Source organism: Hyperolius riggenbachi, chromosome 12 (assembly GCF_040937935.1).
Source record: "Hyperolius riggenbachi isolate aHypRig1 chromosome 12, aHypRig1.pri, whole genome shotgun sequence".
Lineage (NCBI taxonomy): Eukaryota > Metazoa > Chordata > Amphibia > Anura > Hyperoliidae > Hyperolius > Hyperolius riggenbachi.
Window position 1 is genome coordinate 200,577,982 of NC_090657.1, and position 18,536 is coordinate 200,596,517.

Genomic DNA, 18,536 nt, shown 5'->3' on the forward strand with positions numbered 1-18,536 from the left:
AAAATAAAGGCCTTGTTGCAGTATTTGAATCAGATTTTGTTTTTTTTTTGCTTGTTTCAGGTGTTCGTATCAGACGCATCTAAGGAAAAAGCGATGAGCAAGACAGCCAGACAACTCGCATTCTTGGCAAAAGAAAATAAATATGGCAGCCTCCATGTCCCTCTTACTGCAGAGTCACTTGAAATCTCCACTGATGAAGGGACCTGATTAGGAAGAGCTAATACTACAGAATATTTGAGGAAGCTGATCGGCGTGGCTAGCGGAGGACAGATCTAGTGAGCATCTGCTGCTGGAATGTTATTCCTTGTGGTGGAAGCTGCTTTCCCACGCTGGAGGACCCCCAAACCCATCCGAGAAACCATCCGTAAAACCAAACAGAAGCTTGTTTGTTTTACTATGACTCTTTGCAGCTCCCTGTCCTGCTACAAGGCAACTCTCAGCCTCCATTACACACATGACAGGACTGTAGCCATCCACTATTAGTTATGCTAGTGATTATGCTAGTGGTTATATATGGGTGGGGAGGGGTTATTGCAAGCCACTATCATCTGCGCTATTGGGACTATATATGGGGGAGGAGTTATTGCTAGCTGATATCAACTGCGCTGGTGGGACTATATATTGGAGAGGGGTTATTGCAAGCTGCTATCATCTGCGCTGGTGGGACTATATATGGGGGGGGGGGGGGGGGGGGGTTATTGCAAGCCGCTATCATCTGCGCTGGTGGGACTATATATGGGGGAGGGGTTATTGCAAGCCGCTATCATCTGCGCTGGTGGGACTATATATGGGGGAGGGGTTGTTGCAAGCCGCTATCATCTGCGCTGGTGGGACTATATATGGGGGAGGGGTTATTGCTAGCTGCTATCATCTGCGCTGGTGGGACTATATATGGGGGAGGGGTTATTGCAAGCCGCTATCATCTGCGCTGGTGGGACTATATATGGGGGAGGGGTTATTGCAAGCTGCTATCATCTGCGCTGGTGGGACTATATATGGGGGAGGGGTTATTGCAAGCTGATATAAACTGCGCTGGTGGGACTATATATGGGGGAGGGGTTATTGCAAGCCGCTATCATCTGCGCTGGTGGGACTATATATGGGGGAGGGGTTATTGCAAGCCGCTATCATCTGCACTGGTGGGACTATATATGGGGGAGTGGTTATTGCAAGCTTCTATCATCTGCGCTGGTGGGACTATACATGGGGGAGGGGTTATTGCAAGCCGCTATCATCTGCGCTGGTGGGACTATATATGGGGGAGGGGTTATTGCAAGCCGCTATCATCTGCGCTGGTGGGACTATATATGGGGGAGGGATTATTGCAAGCTTCTATCATCTGTGCTGGTGGGACTATATATGGGGAGGAGTTATTGCAAATCACTATCATCTGTGCTGGTGGGACTATATATGGGGGAGGGGTTATTGCAAGCCGCTATCATCTGCGCTGGTGGGACTATATATGGGGGAGGGGTTATTGCAAGCCGCTATCATCTGCGCTGGTGGGACTATATATGGGGGAGGGGTTATTGCAAGCTGATATCAACTGCGCTGGTGGGACTATATATGGGGAGGGGTTATTGCAAGCCGCTATCATCTGCGCTGGTGGGACTATATATGGGGGAGGGGTTATTGCAAGCTGCTATCATCTGCGCTGGTGGAACTATATATGGGGGAGGGGTTATTGCTAGCTGCTGTCATCTGCGTTGGTGGGACTATATATGAGGAGGAGCTATTGCAAGCTGCTATCATCTGCGCTGGTGAGACTATATATGGCGAGGAGCTATTGCAAGCTGCTATCATCTGCGCTGGTGGGACTATATATGGGGGAGGGGTTATTGCAAGCTTCTATCATCTGCGCTGGTGGAACTATATATGGGGGAGGGGTTATTGCTAGCTGCTGTCATCTGCGTTGGTGGGACTATATATGAGGAGGAGCTATTGCAAGCTGCTATCATCTGCGCTGGTGAGACTATATATGGCGAGGAGCTATTGCAAGCTGCTATCATCTGTGCTGGTGGGACTATATATGGGGGAGGGGTTATTGCAAGCCGCTATCATCTGTGCTGGAGGGACTATATATGGGGGAGGTGTTATTGCAAGCCGCTATCATCTGTGCTGGAGGGACTATATATGGGGGAGGGGTTATTGCTAACTGCTGTCATCTGCGTTGGTGGGACTATATATGGGGAGGAGCTATTGCAAGCTGCTATCATCTGCGCTGGTGGGACTATATATGGGGGAGGGGTTATTGCAAGCCGCTATCATCTGTGCTGGTGGGACTATATATGGGGAGGAGCTATTGCAAGCTGCTATCATCTGCGCTGGTGGGACTATATATGGGGGAGGGGTTATTGCAAGCCGCTATCATCTGTGCTGGTGGGACTATATATGGGGAGGGGTTATTGCAAGCTGCTATCATCTCAGGATATTAATCTTCCATGTGGAGGGCCGATACTGACAGGACATACAGAGTTCATGCTGGGAAGCATCTTGGAGAAGCTGCTGGGGTCCTGGCCACACTCAGCCCTTTACATCAGGACTGGAAGATGAGACAGGTGAATTATGGATAAAAGATCCTGCTAGTTTGTTGCTTACATCATACAAGGTACTGCTAGACCATACACAGTGCTGCTATTGTTTAGGCCATACACTGCACCGCTACATCTCACATTACATAGGACATCAGTGACATAGCTAGCTGACCAATAGGATCCCTCTCCTTCCTCACACATAGCCACACTCTATTAAAGGAAATATGAGGTGAAAATAAACTGATTAGATAAACAATTGTATCTATCCTCCTTCTCCTAAAAATGACTTTTTAAGCTACCCCATAGTTTTATTTCATATTTAAATCTACTTTTTAGGTTTTTACTGTTCAATTGTCTCTGCTCAATGACGAATTCATTGAAGAATACCAGAGCTAAAATCTATGAACTATTGATCCTTTTTATATGTTTCTTGATCTCAGGTGCATTTTTTTTTGCTAGGAAAAGTGTTTTATGGTTGTATTTCCTTATCAATGAGGGTCATGCTATAGTGCGACCAGCTTTCCTGATGTTTAACTCTTTCAGGCAGAGAAAGAAAAAAAGGAACACAGCATAGTTTTTATGTGCCTGGCACTGCACATACACATACACATGCCTATCTCATTAAGTCACATGTCACCTTGTGTATCCTTTACGTACTGTACTGCAAGGATAGACATGTCTGTAATACTGAACGCTGATGGATTCACAGCCCTAATCATTATCACTGTGCACTCCCAGTGCCCTGTTCAGATTTATTTGAGAACCATCATTCTCTTCCTACAGGTTTGTGGGCGGTGCTCTGGGTAAAGGAGAAAACATGTCTGATGCAGGTCTGATAGAAGAAGGGGGAAGGAGGAATCTCAATTGGTGTTTGCCTACTACTGACAGACCCATGATTGTTAGTTTGAAGCTTTGTACACAGGCCAGATGAAACTATCGAGAAGCCAGCCTGTGTAGGGCAGCCACTGACCCCTCTCCACTGCTCGGCCATTGTTCCGCCCTGGTGGATCACTTCGGCCAAGAACATTGTTCTCCACGCTTGTCCCGCCCACGGCATGACATCACGCTCTGGATGCTCCGCCCCTTCTGAGCAAAGTCTTACAAAATAACTAGTCCTTGAGTAAGTAAACAAGGATGATGTGACACACACACAAAATAAAAAATCCTTATCAGCTTGGAATTCCTCACCTCGCCCCACAGCGTGGACATAGGGTGGCGCAGAGCCGCGGATCTGGAAACACAGAGCCTGAGCTGAGTCTGGGATCTTCACAATCCTACGAGGAGAAGAGGAAACATTTACACTGGACATCAGCCTATCTCTCTGCAAAGTGATCAATCCTAACACAAGTCTGAAGAGGGATGCACACAGCACAGTGCTCTGTCTACATGTATATGGAAAATGTCATGCTGGGATCTATTAGAAATCAATATGCTGTGTGTGGGCAGGCAATAGATCCCTCTCTGATAAGATTCCATCAGAGAGTGATCTAGCTCATGGACGATCTGGTGGCCATAGTCTAGTGTATGGCCACCTTAAGAGTGTCACTATCACAAAATTACTAAACGTCACTAGAAAGTGACAACACATAAGGCGGCCCTTGCATCAGTCACGACTGGTCACCGTGCCGGATGCTGGATGAAGGATTTGGCATTCACTACTATAAATGCGCCCATTTGTTCCGCTGTCTGTGTTCATTAACAGGGAGACGAGCCTCTGAGAGATCTAATTACCAGGCCCCTCGCTATCTGCTGCTTTCTGTCATATGAATTCACATTCATCTCTATGAAAACAGTCATCCTGGAAATGACATTCTTACGCTCAGAAAGAATATGTGTTATATGACATACAGGACAAGTATATAAAAATCTGGGGAATTGCCGGGGACAATGCTAATTCTAGCCGGCATGGCTGGAAACAGCGCAGACTGCAGCACATTCTCATAGAGGCTTGTAAGCTGCTAATGGGACAATCATGAGGTCTGTTGTCACTGTGTCACAGTTATTCCATGGTGACAATTCCACCTGTCCACCCAGGGATGTCCTCCCTGATGTGTTTATAAAGCACCAACATATTACGCAGTGATGTACAATAGGTAAATGGGTTAACATACAAGGCAGGACATACAGGGAGCTCCAGTGTTACTCATGGAGAGAATCCTGAAGACATAACAACAAAAGCTGTTTAGGTGATACCCTTAGTGACACTTCAGCCATGTTACAGAACTGGATGAAAGCCATACATAGGATTCTGATCCAGTTCTGTATAATGCCTGAAGAAGAAACTTCTTGAAAATGTACAAGAAAAATCTTGTACATTTAGTCATTAACCACTTCCGTACCAGCAGTCTCTGCCCCTGAACCTGAAGCGAGTAAAATTATTTAAAATAAACACATTATGTAGCTGCAAATGAATATTACATTCTAACCTCACTGTCAGTTCCTCTCAGAAGCTCAACATTTTCTTCTTACAGTGATCTCTTCCAGTTCTGACAAGATTTTGTCAGAACTGAAATATACCAGTTGCTGTCACTTATATATCAGCAGTTGTCAGTTACAACTGAATTGTGCAAGGTAATGTCCATGTTTCTCTATGGCTCAAGTGGGTGATATTACAGTTTAACAGTGCACTGATGAGGAAGCGGTTATGGGGTAATGGCCATTTTTAAAATGGAGGAAGGAGAATTCCATTGATCACAATGGACAAATGGAACGCAGGAGAGGAGAAAGAGATTGAGGAGTAGACTATGCAGGAGGTAAGTATGACCTGTGTATGGTTATTTTGACTTTTTATTCTAAGTTCAGGTTTCCTTTAAAGGGACACTGTAGGGGGGTTGGGGGAAAATGAGTTGAAGTTACCAGAGGCTTCTAATGGTCCCCCACAGACATCCTGTGCCCACGCAGCCACTCACTGATGCTCCGGCCCCGCCTCCAGTTCACTTCTGGAATTTCAGACTTTAAAGTCTGAAAACCACTGCGCCTGCGTTGCTGTGTCCTCGCTCCCGCTGATGTCACCAGAAGTGTACTGCACAGGCCCAGTATGGTCTGTGCCTGGGCTGTGCGCTCCTGGTGGTGACATCAGGGGAAGCGAGGACACGGCAACACAGGCGCAGTGGTTTTCGCCCTACGCCTTTTAGTTTTCAAAAATAATGAAAAGGCGTAGGGTGGAAATTTATATATCATTGGAAAGAGGAGAAGGAGAGCTTTAAAATGATATGCATCTTTCCATAGTTTCTACACTGCTCGGAGTCCTTTCAGGACTGACATACAGATGTATGTAAATATATGTATTATTCTACTGAAAAATGTCTTAAACGTACTCTAAACATTATTTATATGATTTAAATTAATATATTTCTTATTTTAAAATGTTAATATGAAGGGAAATTAACCAGGATAGAAAGGAGCAGTGTGGTTTGAATGATAAAACAACAGTTTCCTTTAAAATGTTTATAGTATGCGTGACCAGGGGTGTGTCATGGGCGTGGTTAGAGGTGTGGCCTAAATGTCCCTCTTTCGGATCTCAAAATGTTGGGAGGTATTCTAAGAGAAAAGTTATGATATACCAATTTTTTGGGGGTTTTGTTCCCCTGGGTAGACAGATATTAGCTGTGTGTTAGCTCACATTGAGATGGTGGAAATAAGAATGCATAGGTGATTCTAGAACATTGTATAGGTACGCTACCACATCAGGTTCACTATAAACTAAAATCCCTGCAGGGTTAGTTTTCACAATGGTGTAATTAAACCAAACACATATTCTTGATTTCAAAAACATTGTTTGGCTTGTATTATTGTAATTTTATTAGGCCTCTAGACCTACAATTTATGTTTCCGTCATGTTATTTGGAGGATTAGGAGGAATATAACAAAGTAATCATTTTCCCTCAGATTTCCCAGGGTGCATTGCTTTTCTTCTGTAGCTGTGATCAGACTGGCAGGAAAAGTCACGTTAGTAAAATCCACACAATGATGCTCTTACTCTTTTGATTTGATGGCTACCAGTATCCGGATCGGACGGCGCGAGCAGAACATTTGGTTTAGAAGGATCTCGACCTCTGAGAAAGGTCGGAGGAAAACCAGATCTTCATTAATAGAGTAAATCTTCCGCCCGACCTGCAGCCCGGCCATCTAGAGGGAATGAGAAGCAGGAAGTGACTATTATTATACATTTACACAACACTGAGACCCCTTCTGCAGTGCTTTACAGAGAATATTGAACAGCTGGCATCCCTAAAAAGGGCTCACAGTTTCATGTCATGTGGAAGAAAACCAGTGGCCAGTTACAATGATGAGCCAATAAGAACATAGCAGGGTGATGGTCAACCATGGTTTGCAGAACAAATGTGCTCTATGAAAAATTACAACAACCCACAGTAGGTACACTGGAAAAAGGCGCTAGGTAATTTGGGTCTCTGGTAAACCCGCTACTAGAATATTGGCAATACTCATGTTATTGTACTAATGTTCAATCTTTTGTTCAAGATTGGCTTACTGACATTCAAATCCTTGCACAATCGGGGTCCTGGATACCTGAAGGACTTGTTGCAACTGCATCACACACCCCACAATCTTAGATGAAAAGGACGTAACACCTTGGTCACCCCCAGAGTCCACCTCAAAACCTTTGGAGACAGAGCCTTTTGTCATGCTGCCCCTACACTTTGGAACTCCCTGCCACACCCAATCAGGACAGCGCCATCCCTGGAAGCATTTAAGTCTAAACTGAAAACCCACCTCTTCAGTCTGGCATTCATGAACACCTGACTATCTCCTCTGTAACACAGTCCAGCCTGCAACCCTGTATTGATCTGAGACACAACTATGCACTTTGAGTCCTATGGGAGAAAATCGCTTTACAAATGTTATTGTATTGTATTGTATAATGCTGTTACACAAATTCTACCCCTGGCTATTTCTAAATCTAGCTCTACTGTAATGTAACCCTACGCTTAACACACTACCTGTCCCTTCTAAGCGTAACAAGCTTTGGGCTATTATACACCGGCTGTCACTGTAGCCTTAATTAACACTGCAGTCTATGGTGGTGCCAAAATGACCTGCTTCAAGGTGCAGGTCCCTGTGCCATAATGACATGAACACACTTATCTAAGGATGTTTAATTTAAAGTATCAGTGTACTTCTAATAAAAGTGTGAGAGTGATATAGAGGCTGCCATATTCTCTTTAAAACAATGCAAGTTGCTTGGCTATCCTCCTGATCCTGTGGCTCTTATACTTTTAGTAACAGACTCTGAAACAAGCATACAGATCAGATGTTTGACTTAAATTCCACTACATTCGATGCATGCTTGTTTCAGGTGTGTGATTCAGACACGACTGATGCATGAAAGATCAGCAGGACTGCCAGGCAACTGGTATTGTTTGAAAGAAAATAAATATGGCAGCCTCCATATCCCTCTCACTTCAGCTGTCCTTTTAAAGTGTGCTTAGATGGACTTAAAATGGGGCCCTGATCTCTAATACAATAAACTTGCATTATGTCTGCCTTTTAATGCACAGGTATATCGCTGTAATGTATGAACTGTTACACTGTGCTTACACTGATAGCAAACAAGACACAGGTTGTCCTAATCTCTGTTTGCATAATATGTGAGATATTTTTCCCACAGCTTCTACAATTGTAAATGGACTCTCAGCAGTGTTATATCTTCCCTCTTTTCAACTTCTGATAACATTTATAAGCAATGTGTATAAAGCTGGCCATACACTTATAGATTTCCACTCAAAGTGTCAAAGTGATGAATTCCTTTCAGAAAAGCATAGATTCACAAGGAATCGATTTCTACCATACACTGCACATCAATTTCCAATAGATTCCAGCAGGGAATCTATTGAAAATCGATTGTACTGCAGATGCACCGTTCAATGCAGTGCAAAGCTATATGCCATCGATCTGCCAATGCTCTTGCTCCGACCCTATTGTTTTAAATTTTCCATCCAGTTTTTATTCAAAATCAATCAAAAATCGATGGATCTGGCAATTTAGGGAATAAATTCCCAGCAGATGAATTGAATCTGCAAGGAATCAAATGTGAACATCGCTGAGTGTATGGCCACCTTGAGAGCAGCATTTCTCAACATGTTCTTGGAATGTACCACTTCTGAACACCTGTGATCACCATGTCGTCTAACCCCCCCCCCCCCCCCCCCCCCCAGTAGTGCACAGTAGTTGTTTCTAAAACAATTCCAAGCATTTACTGCTGCTTTTAATTAGCTAGAAAACTAAATTGGTGTGGTTTATGTAGAATTTATAATTTTCTAATGCCTGGTACACACCATGCAATTTACTGATAGACAGGTCCAACCGATCATTTATGACAGATCCGATCTGATTTCCGATATCTTTTTTACGAAATAGATCAGAAAAACTATCGGAAATCAGATCGGACCTTTCAGCAATTATCGTTTCGACCCATCAATCTTACGGGAAATTGCATGGTGTGTACCAGGCATTAAACGATAAATCTGATATACGTAATTAACTTAATGAAACTTGAGTCCCCCCTGGGCGATCAGCAGGACTCCGGGGTACACGTACCACATGTTGAGAACCGGTATTAGAGTACACTACTGAATAGACTGGTTTTTCAGCATATCCCGTTAGTAATATGTTTGCATTTGAGAAGAGAATCGAGTTCAGGAATATATGGTAAGATTATCACACCTTGGAGATTATGCTGGGCGTTGCAGCTCACAATCCTCCATTAATGGAAAACTGAATAATTTATCAATAAAACCCCACACAGCTCTAAGCCCACCGATGACGCGCTGCACATTATTCAATAAATCATTACAGAGAGACGCACAGCCTTATTTAATATTTATCACTTAACAGATGAGAGGTAAGAGCAATGCTCTATTGCTAAATACAGCAAACCACAAACGGAGGGAGAGTGAGAGAGCAGAGCTGGGAAGATGTGACGGTACTAACTGTACAGTTACTATTCTGCTGCTCTATCAATTCTCCTGCACTGATATAGTCTGCGCTGCTGGAGGACTCGGCTCCTTCCTCTATCTAACTCTCCTCTCCTGATATACTCTGTGCTGCTGGAGGACTCTGCTCCTCCCATTATCTAACCCTCCTCTCCTGATATACTCTGTGCAGCTGGGGGACTCTGCTCCTTCCTCTATCTAACTCTCCTCTCCTGATATACTCTGCGCTGCTGGAGGACTCTGCTCCTTCCTCTATCTAACTCTCCTCTCCTGATATACTCTGTGCTGCTGGAGGACTCTGCTCCTCCCATTATCTAACCCTCCTCTCCTGATATACTCTGTGCAGCTGGGGGACTCTGCTCCTTCCTCTATCTAACTCTCCTCTCCTGATATACTCTGTGCTGCTGGAGGACTCGGCTCCTTCCTCTATCTAACTCTCCTCTCCTGATATACTCTGTGCAGCTGGGGGACTCTGCTCCTTCTCTATCCCTCCTCTCCTGATATACTCTGTACTGCTGGAGGACTCTGCTCCTTCCTCTAACTCTCCTCTCCTGATATACTCTGTGCAGCTGGAGGACTCTGCTCCTTCCTCTATCTAACCCTCATCTCCTGATATACTCTGTGCTGCTGGAGGACTCTGCTCCTTCCTCTATCTAACTCTCCGCTCCTGATATACTCTGCGCTGCTGGAGGACTCTGCTCCTTCCTCTATCTAACTCTCCTCTCCTGATATACTCTGCGCTGCTGGAGGACTCGGCTCCTTCCTCTATCCCTCCTCTCCTGATATACTCTGTACTGCTGGAGGACTCTGCTCCTTCCTCTAACTCTCCTCTCCTGATATACTCTGTGCTGCTGGAGGACTCTGTTCCTTTCTCTAACTCTCCTCTCCTGATATACTCTGTGCTGCTGGAGCCTACTGTCTAACTCTCCTCTCCTGATATACTCTGTGCTGCTGGAAGACTCTGCTCCTCCCACTATCTAACCTTCCTCACCTTATATACTCTGTGCTGCTGGAGGACTCTGCTCCTTCCTCTATCTAACTCATCTCCTGATATACTCTGTGCTGCTGGTGGACCATGCCCCTTCCTCTAATTCTTCTCGCCGATATACTCTGCGCTGCTGGAGGACTCTGCCCCTTACTCTAACTCTGCTCTCCTGATATACTCTGCACTGTTGGAGGACTCTGCTCCTTTCTCTGTCTAACTTTCCTCTCCTGATATACTCTGTGCTGCTGGAGGACTGTGCTCCTTCTTCCATCTAACTCTCCTCTCCTGATATACTCTGCGCTGCTGGAGGACTCTGCCCCTTACTCTAACTCTGCTCTCCTGATATACTCTGCACTGCTGGAGGACTCTGCTCCTTTCTCTGTCTAACTTTCCTCTCCTGATATACTCTGTGCTGCTGGAGGCCTCTGCTCCTTCCTCTATCTAACTCATCTCCTGATATACTCTGCGCTGCTGGAGGACTCTGCCACTTAACCTCCCTAGCGTTCTGTACAAGCTAGGCTCGTCCAGAGACGCCAGAGGCCACAGCTCAGGCCCTGCTGGGCCGATTTTAATAATTTAAAAAAAAAAAAAAACACGCAGCAAGCATTTTGCTTGCTGCGTGTCCTACCCGCTCGCCGCCGCGAAAGATGCCCCCCCCCCCCGCAGACCCCGTGCGCAGTCTGGCCAATCGCCGCCAGGCTGCGCTTTGGGGTGGATCAGGAGTCCCTGTGACGTCACGACGTCGATGACGTCATTCCGTTCGTCGCCATGGCGATGGGGAAAGCCCTCAAGGAAATCCCGTTCAGAACAGGATTTCCTGACGGGCATAGGCGCCGGCGGCGATCAGAGGGGTGGGAGGGATACGGCAGGGAGGGGGGTATCATGTAGCTAGCGCTAGGCTAGCTACATGATAAAAAAAAAAAAATAGGTAAGAAAAACCATGCGCAGCCGTGCGGCTGCGCATAATCAAAACGCCCAGCAGGTTAAGCCCCATACACACACTTAACAGTAGTCTACTCTAAATCTCCTCTCCTGATATATTCTGTGCTGCTGGAAGACTCTGCTCCTTCCTCCATCTAACTCTCCTGTCTGTGCTGCTGGAGGACTCTGCTCCTTCCTCCATCTAACTCTCCTGTCTGTGCTGCTGGAGGACTCTGCTCCTTCCTCCATCTAACTCTCCTGTCTGTGCTGCTGGAGGACTCTGCTCCTTCCTCCATCTAACTCTCCTGTCTGTGCTGCTGGAGGACTCTGCTCCTTCCTCCATCTAACTCTCCTGTCTGTGCTGCTGGAGGACTCTGCTCCTTCCTCTATCTAACTCTCCTGTCTGTGCTGCTGGAGGACACTGCTCCTTCCTCTATCTAACTCTCCTGTCTGTGCTGCTGGAGGTCACTGCTCCTTCCTCTATCTAACTCTCCTGTCTGTGCTGCTGGAGGACTCTGCTCCTTCCTCTATCTAACTCTCCTGTCTGTGCTGCTGGAGGACTCTGCTCCTTCCTCTAACTCTCCTGTCTGTGCTGCTGGAGGACTCTGCTCCTTCCTCTATCTAACTCTCCCATATGTGCTGCTGGAGGACTCTGCTCCTTCCTCTAACTCTCCTGTCTGTGCTGCTGGAGGACTCTGCTCCTTCCTCTATCTAATTCTCCTGTCTGTGGACTGCTGGAGGACTCTGCTCCTTCCTCTTCTCTCTTCCCATTATGGTGCTCACCTCAGCATGGGAACCTTTCCGGACGGATTTTACCACAATGATTTTGTTTTTCTCTTCAATGTCAAAGCCATAATCTTCTTCTTGAGGTGGAATCTGTTGGAAGAAAATACGATTTACTTTTCCTGCAACAGTTACGATACAGACTGATACTGATTATTTCTCATCATATAAAGGTAGTCAGGCATACGTTCCAATGCAATATTTATGATAATTTTTGATTTATAATTGATATGGCATACCAGTAGGTAAGAAGCAATAGCGGGTGCACATGTAACAAGCTAATATGCCTCCTCCATGCTGACACCGCGTTATGAGTACAAATGTGTTTTCTTCAACTGCACATTCAGGAAAAACTAAAAGGATCATCCGGAAAGTAAAGAGTTTTGTCTTGTAAACAATTAGGGCCTGTAAGCATGCGTCTTTTAAATCGCAAGACCGTTTGAAGAATAATGAAAATCACAATGAGCTGCACACCGTGGTGCGATTGTGTTTTTTTTTAGCACGCCGCTTAAGAAACGCCTGATAAACACAATGCATGCTATTTCATTGCATTTATTAGGTAAACAGTCAGAAAACAAGGAAAATAAAAGCCGAAGCAAAATTGCAATCACATCACAAAGGCACACAAATCTCAAGTAGAACTTTGATTAAAAAAACGCTATGGCATCGCACTGCGTTTGCAATTTTCAGTGTGTACCGGCCCTAAGGGTAACAATTATTTTATACTCTGTATCTTCTGATAAATTCTTTACACTATCACTTTATTTAAAGGAAATCTGTAATAAAAAGAACGACCCCTCGGGGGTACTTACCTCAGGAGGAGGAAGCTCTGGATCCTAATGAGTCTTGTTCACCCTCCCGGATCCAGCGCTGGCAGCACCTGAACACCACATGCAGCAATATTTACAATCTGCACTCCTGCGCAGCCGCTGTATCAGATTTCCAATCGGGCTCTGGCGGAAATAGAAAGTCCGATGGACCCGTCAGGTTTGGCTATTTCTGCCTGAGCTGATAGGAAAGCAGATACTGCGCATGCACAGGAGCACATACTGTAAATATTGCTGCATGCTATTACGTCTGCTTGTTGGCGCTTGCTGGGGGAGCCAGCGCTGGATCCCAGAGGCTCAAGAGGATGGGGGAAGCCTCATTAGGATCCTGAGGCTTTCCCCTCCCAATGTAAGTTTTCCCCAGAGGGGCACTTTCTTTTCTTACAGATCCACTTTAAAGGGACTCCGAGCACCTCTCATGGGCATGCCTTTAAGACAGACGACTTCCACCAAAGTCATGCTATGACCCCTCTGGAGGAGCCTCTTGCAATGGCCATGCGTGTCACTTCCTCTTCCTGCTTCATTCAGTGATGCACTTCTCTAACTGAGAAGACAGGGGTGACCCGGAAGTTATAACATAGCCAAGATGGCAGCTGTGATTTTTAAATTGAAATCTATTTTGTGTAGAATGGCGACTCAGGAATCAAATGAAAGAGGAGAGCGCAAGCTACAGAAAGGTATGCATCTTTAAGCACTTTGCAGTACTGGTCAGAGTCTTAAAGGCATACCCATGAGAGGCGCTCGGAGCATTTATCATATATTTTTACATAGATTTCAGCCCCTTTATTGTAGGACTATCACACCTATGGGTTTGGAGAGAGTGAAGATTGGGGGGGGGGGGATTGGAGAGAGAGCGTTGCAGGGAGAGAATAGGTTGATGCGAGTTAAATTGCAAACAAAAAATACTTTGTGTAAATGCAAATGGCTGTTACTTTCTGGATGATCCTTGTATATGTTACGGCCAGAACCCGAAGTGTGGCCACTTCTAGTTCTGGCCGGCCACTTCGGGTTCTGGCCGGCCAATGTGCGAAGTGGGCGCAGCGCAGCGGCCAATGTTAGAAATGTAATGTTTACGCCGTCTCGCTGCGGCCAAATTGATGACAACTTGCTTAATTTAATGAAATATAGCCGGCGGCAATGTAATAGATGAAGCCGCCGGCTTTCGCACTGCCTCTCTCCTCTCCCCCCCTCCCCCCCTTCTCTCTCCTCTCCCCGCCGCTCCCATACAATATTCGTAGCAGCCGGGGACATGCAGCCGGAGGGTCGTTTGTCGCAGCAGAGCGGGGAGGCTGCAGACATTGCTTCTGCCAGCACCCGTTCTGCAGGAACGGCAGGATTCCCCTGCCGCGACGAACGAGGCCGGCTGCTACTTATTGTATGGGAGGCGGGGGGCGATCGGGGAGAGGAGAGAGGCGGTGCGAAAGCCGGCGGCTTCATCTATTACATTGCCGCCGGCTATATTTCATTAAATTTAGCAAGTTGTCATCAATTTGGCCGCAGCGAGACGGCGTAAACAAAACATTTCTCACATTGGCAGAAGCGCAGCCTCCAATTAGCACATTGGCCGGCCAGAACCCGAAGTGGCCGGCCAGAACTAGAAGTGGCCACACTACGGGTCCTGGCCGTAACATATATAAATGTGTGTAGGTTACGATAAATTAAATACAATTTTATAGAAGTCTTCTTTAGAAGTTGTTTCTTTTGCTTGGCAATAAACAATTAGAAACAGAGTAAAATTACCTTTTATAAGTATAACTGCCCACTAACGATCGCAGAGCAAAAGTGTTCGCTGCTGGTATACAGTAGAGACATAGCTGATAGCCATGTTTTTTCCTTCTCTCACCACCCATAGCTTTTAAGTGCTTAGTGCTGTCTGGACCCCCCCCAGAGGTAAAGTGTTTACCATGAACATAGGAATTAAAGTAAAGGGAGAATGAAGGATCTATTTCTGTCCAGCCGTCCAGAGCGGCGTGGAATGTGCGCAAGGACAGCTGGGCTATTTATATCCACAAATAAAAGACTACAAAATTCCTGTGATGTACCGAACATCTGGCCGACCCTAATTACAGCATCTCGCCCTCCCTCTGGAAACATCGTGTAAACAGGCAGATTCCTCCTCATTCAGACCGCCAAGCCTTTGCACGGCTGTTCTGAGAAACACGCCAGACAAGCGCTAAACTCTGCAGAAAGGAGAACATTACCCAGAACTGCGGAGAGAAGATGCAGAGTTACTGATCCTATGATGGAATGTGAGGTGGGACACAGCGCCTCAGGCAATTTCCAGATTGTGTTCCACATAGCGTAATACTCCCTGGTATTGCTAAGCAGCAAAAGTCCCCTTCTGAAGCCCGACAAACAAACACAGTCATTAACGATAGCTGTGGTTTTCTATAGGAAAACAGCAAAACATCAATTGCGATGTAATTTTTTTAAAATGGCATAGATGTCTTATGGCCCTGGGCCAGACTTCCAATTTTGTACGCACATACATTTACATTAATTATAAGCGCACAAAGTCTCACCAAGGGATACAAGGAAAGGCAGAAGATTTCAGAAGCAAAAAGGTCAACCAAGAGCCACTAGTGTAGTGTGTTCAGACAGAATGGAAGTCCGAGTATTTACCAGGATGCTCACACAACCACAGAGCAGGGGTGTGTGTGTGTGTGTGTGTGTGTGTGTGTGTGTGTGTGGTGTGTGTGGTGTGTGTGTGTGTGTGTGTGGTGTGTGTGTGTGGTGTGTGTGTGGGGTGTGTGTGTGTGGTGTGTGTGGTGTGTGTGTGTGTGTGGTGTGTGTGTGTGTGTGGTGTGTGTGTGTGTGTGTGTGTGTGTGTGGTGTGTGTGTGGGGTGTGTGTGTGGGGTGTGTGTGGGGTGTGTGTGGGGTGTGTGTGTGTGTGTGTGTGTGTGTGTGTGTGTGTGTGTGTGTGTGGTGTGTGTTGTGTGTGTGTGGTGTGTGGTGTGTGTGTGGGGTGTGTGTGTGTGGTGTGTGGTGTGTGTGTGTGTGTGTGTGGTGTGTGTGTGTGTGTGTGGTGTGTGTGGTGTGTGTGGTGTGTGTGGTGTGTGTGTGTGTGTGTGTGTGTGTGTGGTGTGTGTGTGGTGTGTGTGTGGTGTGTGTGTGGTGTGTGTGTGGTGTGTGGTGTGTGTGTAAGGTGGGGTATGAATCTCCCCCCCCCACTCGGGTATAGGAAATTCCTTGCAATCTAGAAAGTTGCACCCCAATATAAAATCAGCAATTGTGTACATCATTAACAAGTAAATTATATTTTTCAGCTAGCAGCAGGTGTGCAATTGGAGATACAAAGTCTTAAAGCCATAGAATCAGCACAGAAAGACATGATGAGAACATTTGCCTGTGAAATTTGTTTCCTAATGTGCAAAATTAAGCTATATTCCCCACTTCTAGGTGTGTGGCCATACATTGGGAAGTCACACTAGCCTTACCATTGTTTAAAGCAGAGGTGCCCGTTGCGTTGATTGTGATTTACGGGAAGATCGCAAAGGGCTTCTGGGTAGATCCCACACCTGTCCTGAAGTTTTGAATGCCAGTGTAGAGAATTATGATGGTGAAAGGTTGAAAGACATATTTAAGCATTATGTGCTACTGCTAATTACAATTTTGCTGGCCACTGAGCATGATATTGTGACCATTTGGTCAAGCACCATTCTCTTTGGCTAACTGAGGAGGATTCTATGATCTACATCTAATCGGCTAGAGGCTCCTGGGGATCACTGAAGGACTGCAGCTGTCCATGTGCTGCAGTTGTGGCTTGTGGTAATCACTGATGGACTGCTGCTGTGCATGTGCTGCAGTTGTGGCTTGTAGTGATCACTGAAGGACTGCAGCTGTCCATGTGCTGCAGTTGTGGCTTGTGGTAATCACTGATGGACTGCCGCTGTGCATGTGCTGCAGTTGTGGCTTGTGGTAATCACTGATGGACTGCCGCTGTGCAGGTGCTGCAGTTGTGGCTTGTGGTAATCACTGATGTACTGGCGCTGTGCATGTGGTAATCACTGATGGACTGCCGATGTGCATGTGCTGCAGTTGTGGCTTGTGGTAATCACTGATGGACTGCTGCTGTGCAGGTGCTGCAGTTGTGGCTTGTGGTAATCACTGATGTACTGGCGCTGTGCATGTGGTAATCACTGATGGACTGCCGATGTGCATGTGCTGCAGTTGTGGCTTGTGGTAATCACTGATGGACTGCCGCTGTGCATGTGCTGCAGTTGTGGCTTGTGGTAATCACTGATGGACTGCCGATGTGCATGTGCTGCAGTTGTGGCTTGTGGTAATCACTGATGGACTGCTGCAGTTGTGGCTTGTGGTAATCACTGATGGACTGCTGCTGTCCATGTGCTGCAGTTGTGGCTTGTGGTAATCACTGATGGACTGCCGATGTGCATGTGCTGCAGTTGTGGCTTGTGGTAATCACTGATGGACTGCTGCAGTTGTGGCTTGTGGTAATCACTGATGTACTGCCGCTGTGCATGTGCTGGAGTTGTGGCTTGTGGTAATCACTGATGGACTGCCGATGTGCATGTGCTGCAGTTGTGGCTTGTGGTAATCACTGATGGACTGCCGCTGTGCATGTGCTGCAGTTGTGGTAATCACTGATGGACTGCCGCTGTGTATGTGCTGCAGTTGTGGCTTGTGGTAATCACTGATGGACTGCCGCTGTGTATGTGCTGCAGTTGTGGATTGTGGTAATCACTGATGGACTGCTGCTGTCCATGTGCTGCAGTTGTGGCTTGTGGTAATCACTGATGTACTGCCGCTGTGCATGTGCTGGAGTTGTGGCTTGTGGTAATCACTGATGGACTGCCGATGTGCATGTGCTGCAGTTGTGGCTTGTGGTAATCACTGATGGACTGCCGCTGTGCATGTGCTGCAGTTGTGGTAATCACTGATGGACTGCCGCTGTGTATGTGCTGCAGTTGTGGCTTGTGGTAATCACTGATGGACTGCTGCTGTGCATGTGCTGCAGGTGTGGCTTGTGGTAATCACTGATGGACTGTCGCTGTGCATGTGCTGCAGGTGTGGCTTGTGGTAATCACTGATGGACTGCCGCTGTGCATGTGCTGCAGGTGTGGCTTGTGGTAATCACTGATGGACTGCCGCTGTGCATGTGCTGCAGTTGTGGTAATCACTGATGTACTGCCGCTGTGTATGTGCTGCAGTTGTGGCTTGTGGTAATCACTGATGGACTGCCGCTGTGTATGTGCTGCAGTTGTGGCTTGTGCTAATCACTGATACTCAGAGATTCGAGTTCTTCCAAAGCCTGCCCAAGGAGTGCCGAAGACAGAGGGAACATTTAAAAGGGACAGCGGGGGAGATCAAGCGAGAACCTTGAAGGCTCTATAGGATCCAGCTATACAGTATACCAAATAATCAATTTGTTCAGTTTTTCTTGAAGCATACCAGAGCCGAAGGGTGCACAAAATGAGATACTTACCAAAAGAGAGTGAAGCATCAGGATCCTTTTGAGGATTCCCTCTCTATTCTAATGTCCCCTGTCACTGAGAGCACCCGTTCAGTTTC

General features: G+C 46.4%; 1 protein-coding gene across 2 annotated transcripts in view; it reads right to left on the reverse strand.

Annotated features, from left to right (window-relative positions):
- Positions 1 to 18,536, reverse strand: part of PREX1 (phosphatidylinositol-3,4,5-trisphosphate dependent Rac exchange factor 1) — a 369,932-nt gene that overhangs the window by 60,766 nt on the left and 290,630 nt on the right. For both annotated transcript variants that reach the window (XM_068263360.1, XM_068263361.1), the window contains 3 exons: positions 12,177 to 12,269; positions 6,514 to 6,662; positions 3,723 to 3,808 (listed from right to left, as the gene is read on the reverse strand). In XM_068263360.1, coding sequence (XP_068119461.1) covers positions 3,723 to 3,808; positions 6,514 to 6,662; positions 12,177 to 12,269 — 328 coding nt within the window. The remainder of the gene's footprint in view (positions 1 to 3,722; positions 3,809 to 6,513; positions 6,663 to 12,176; positions 12,270 to 18,536) is intronic.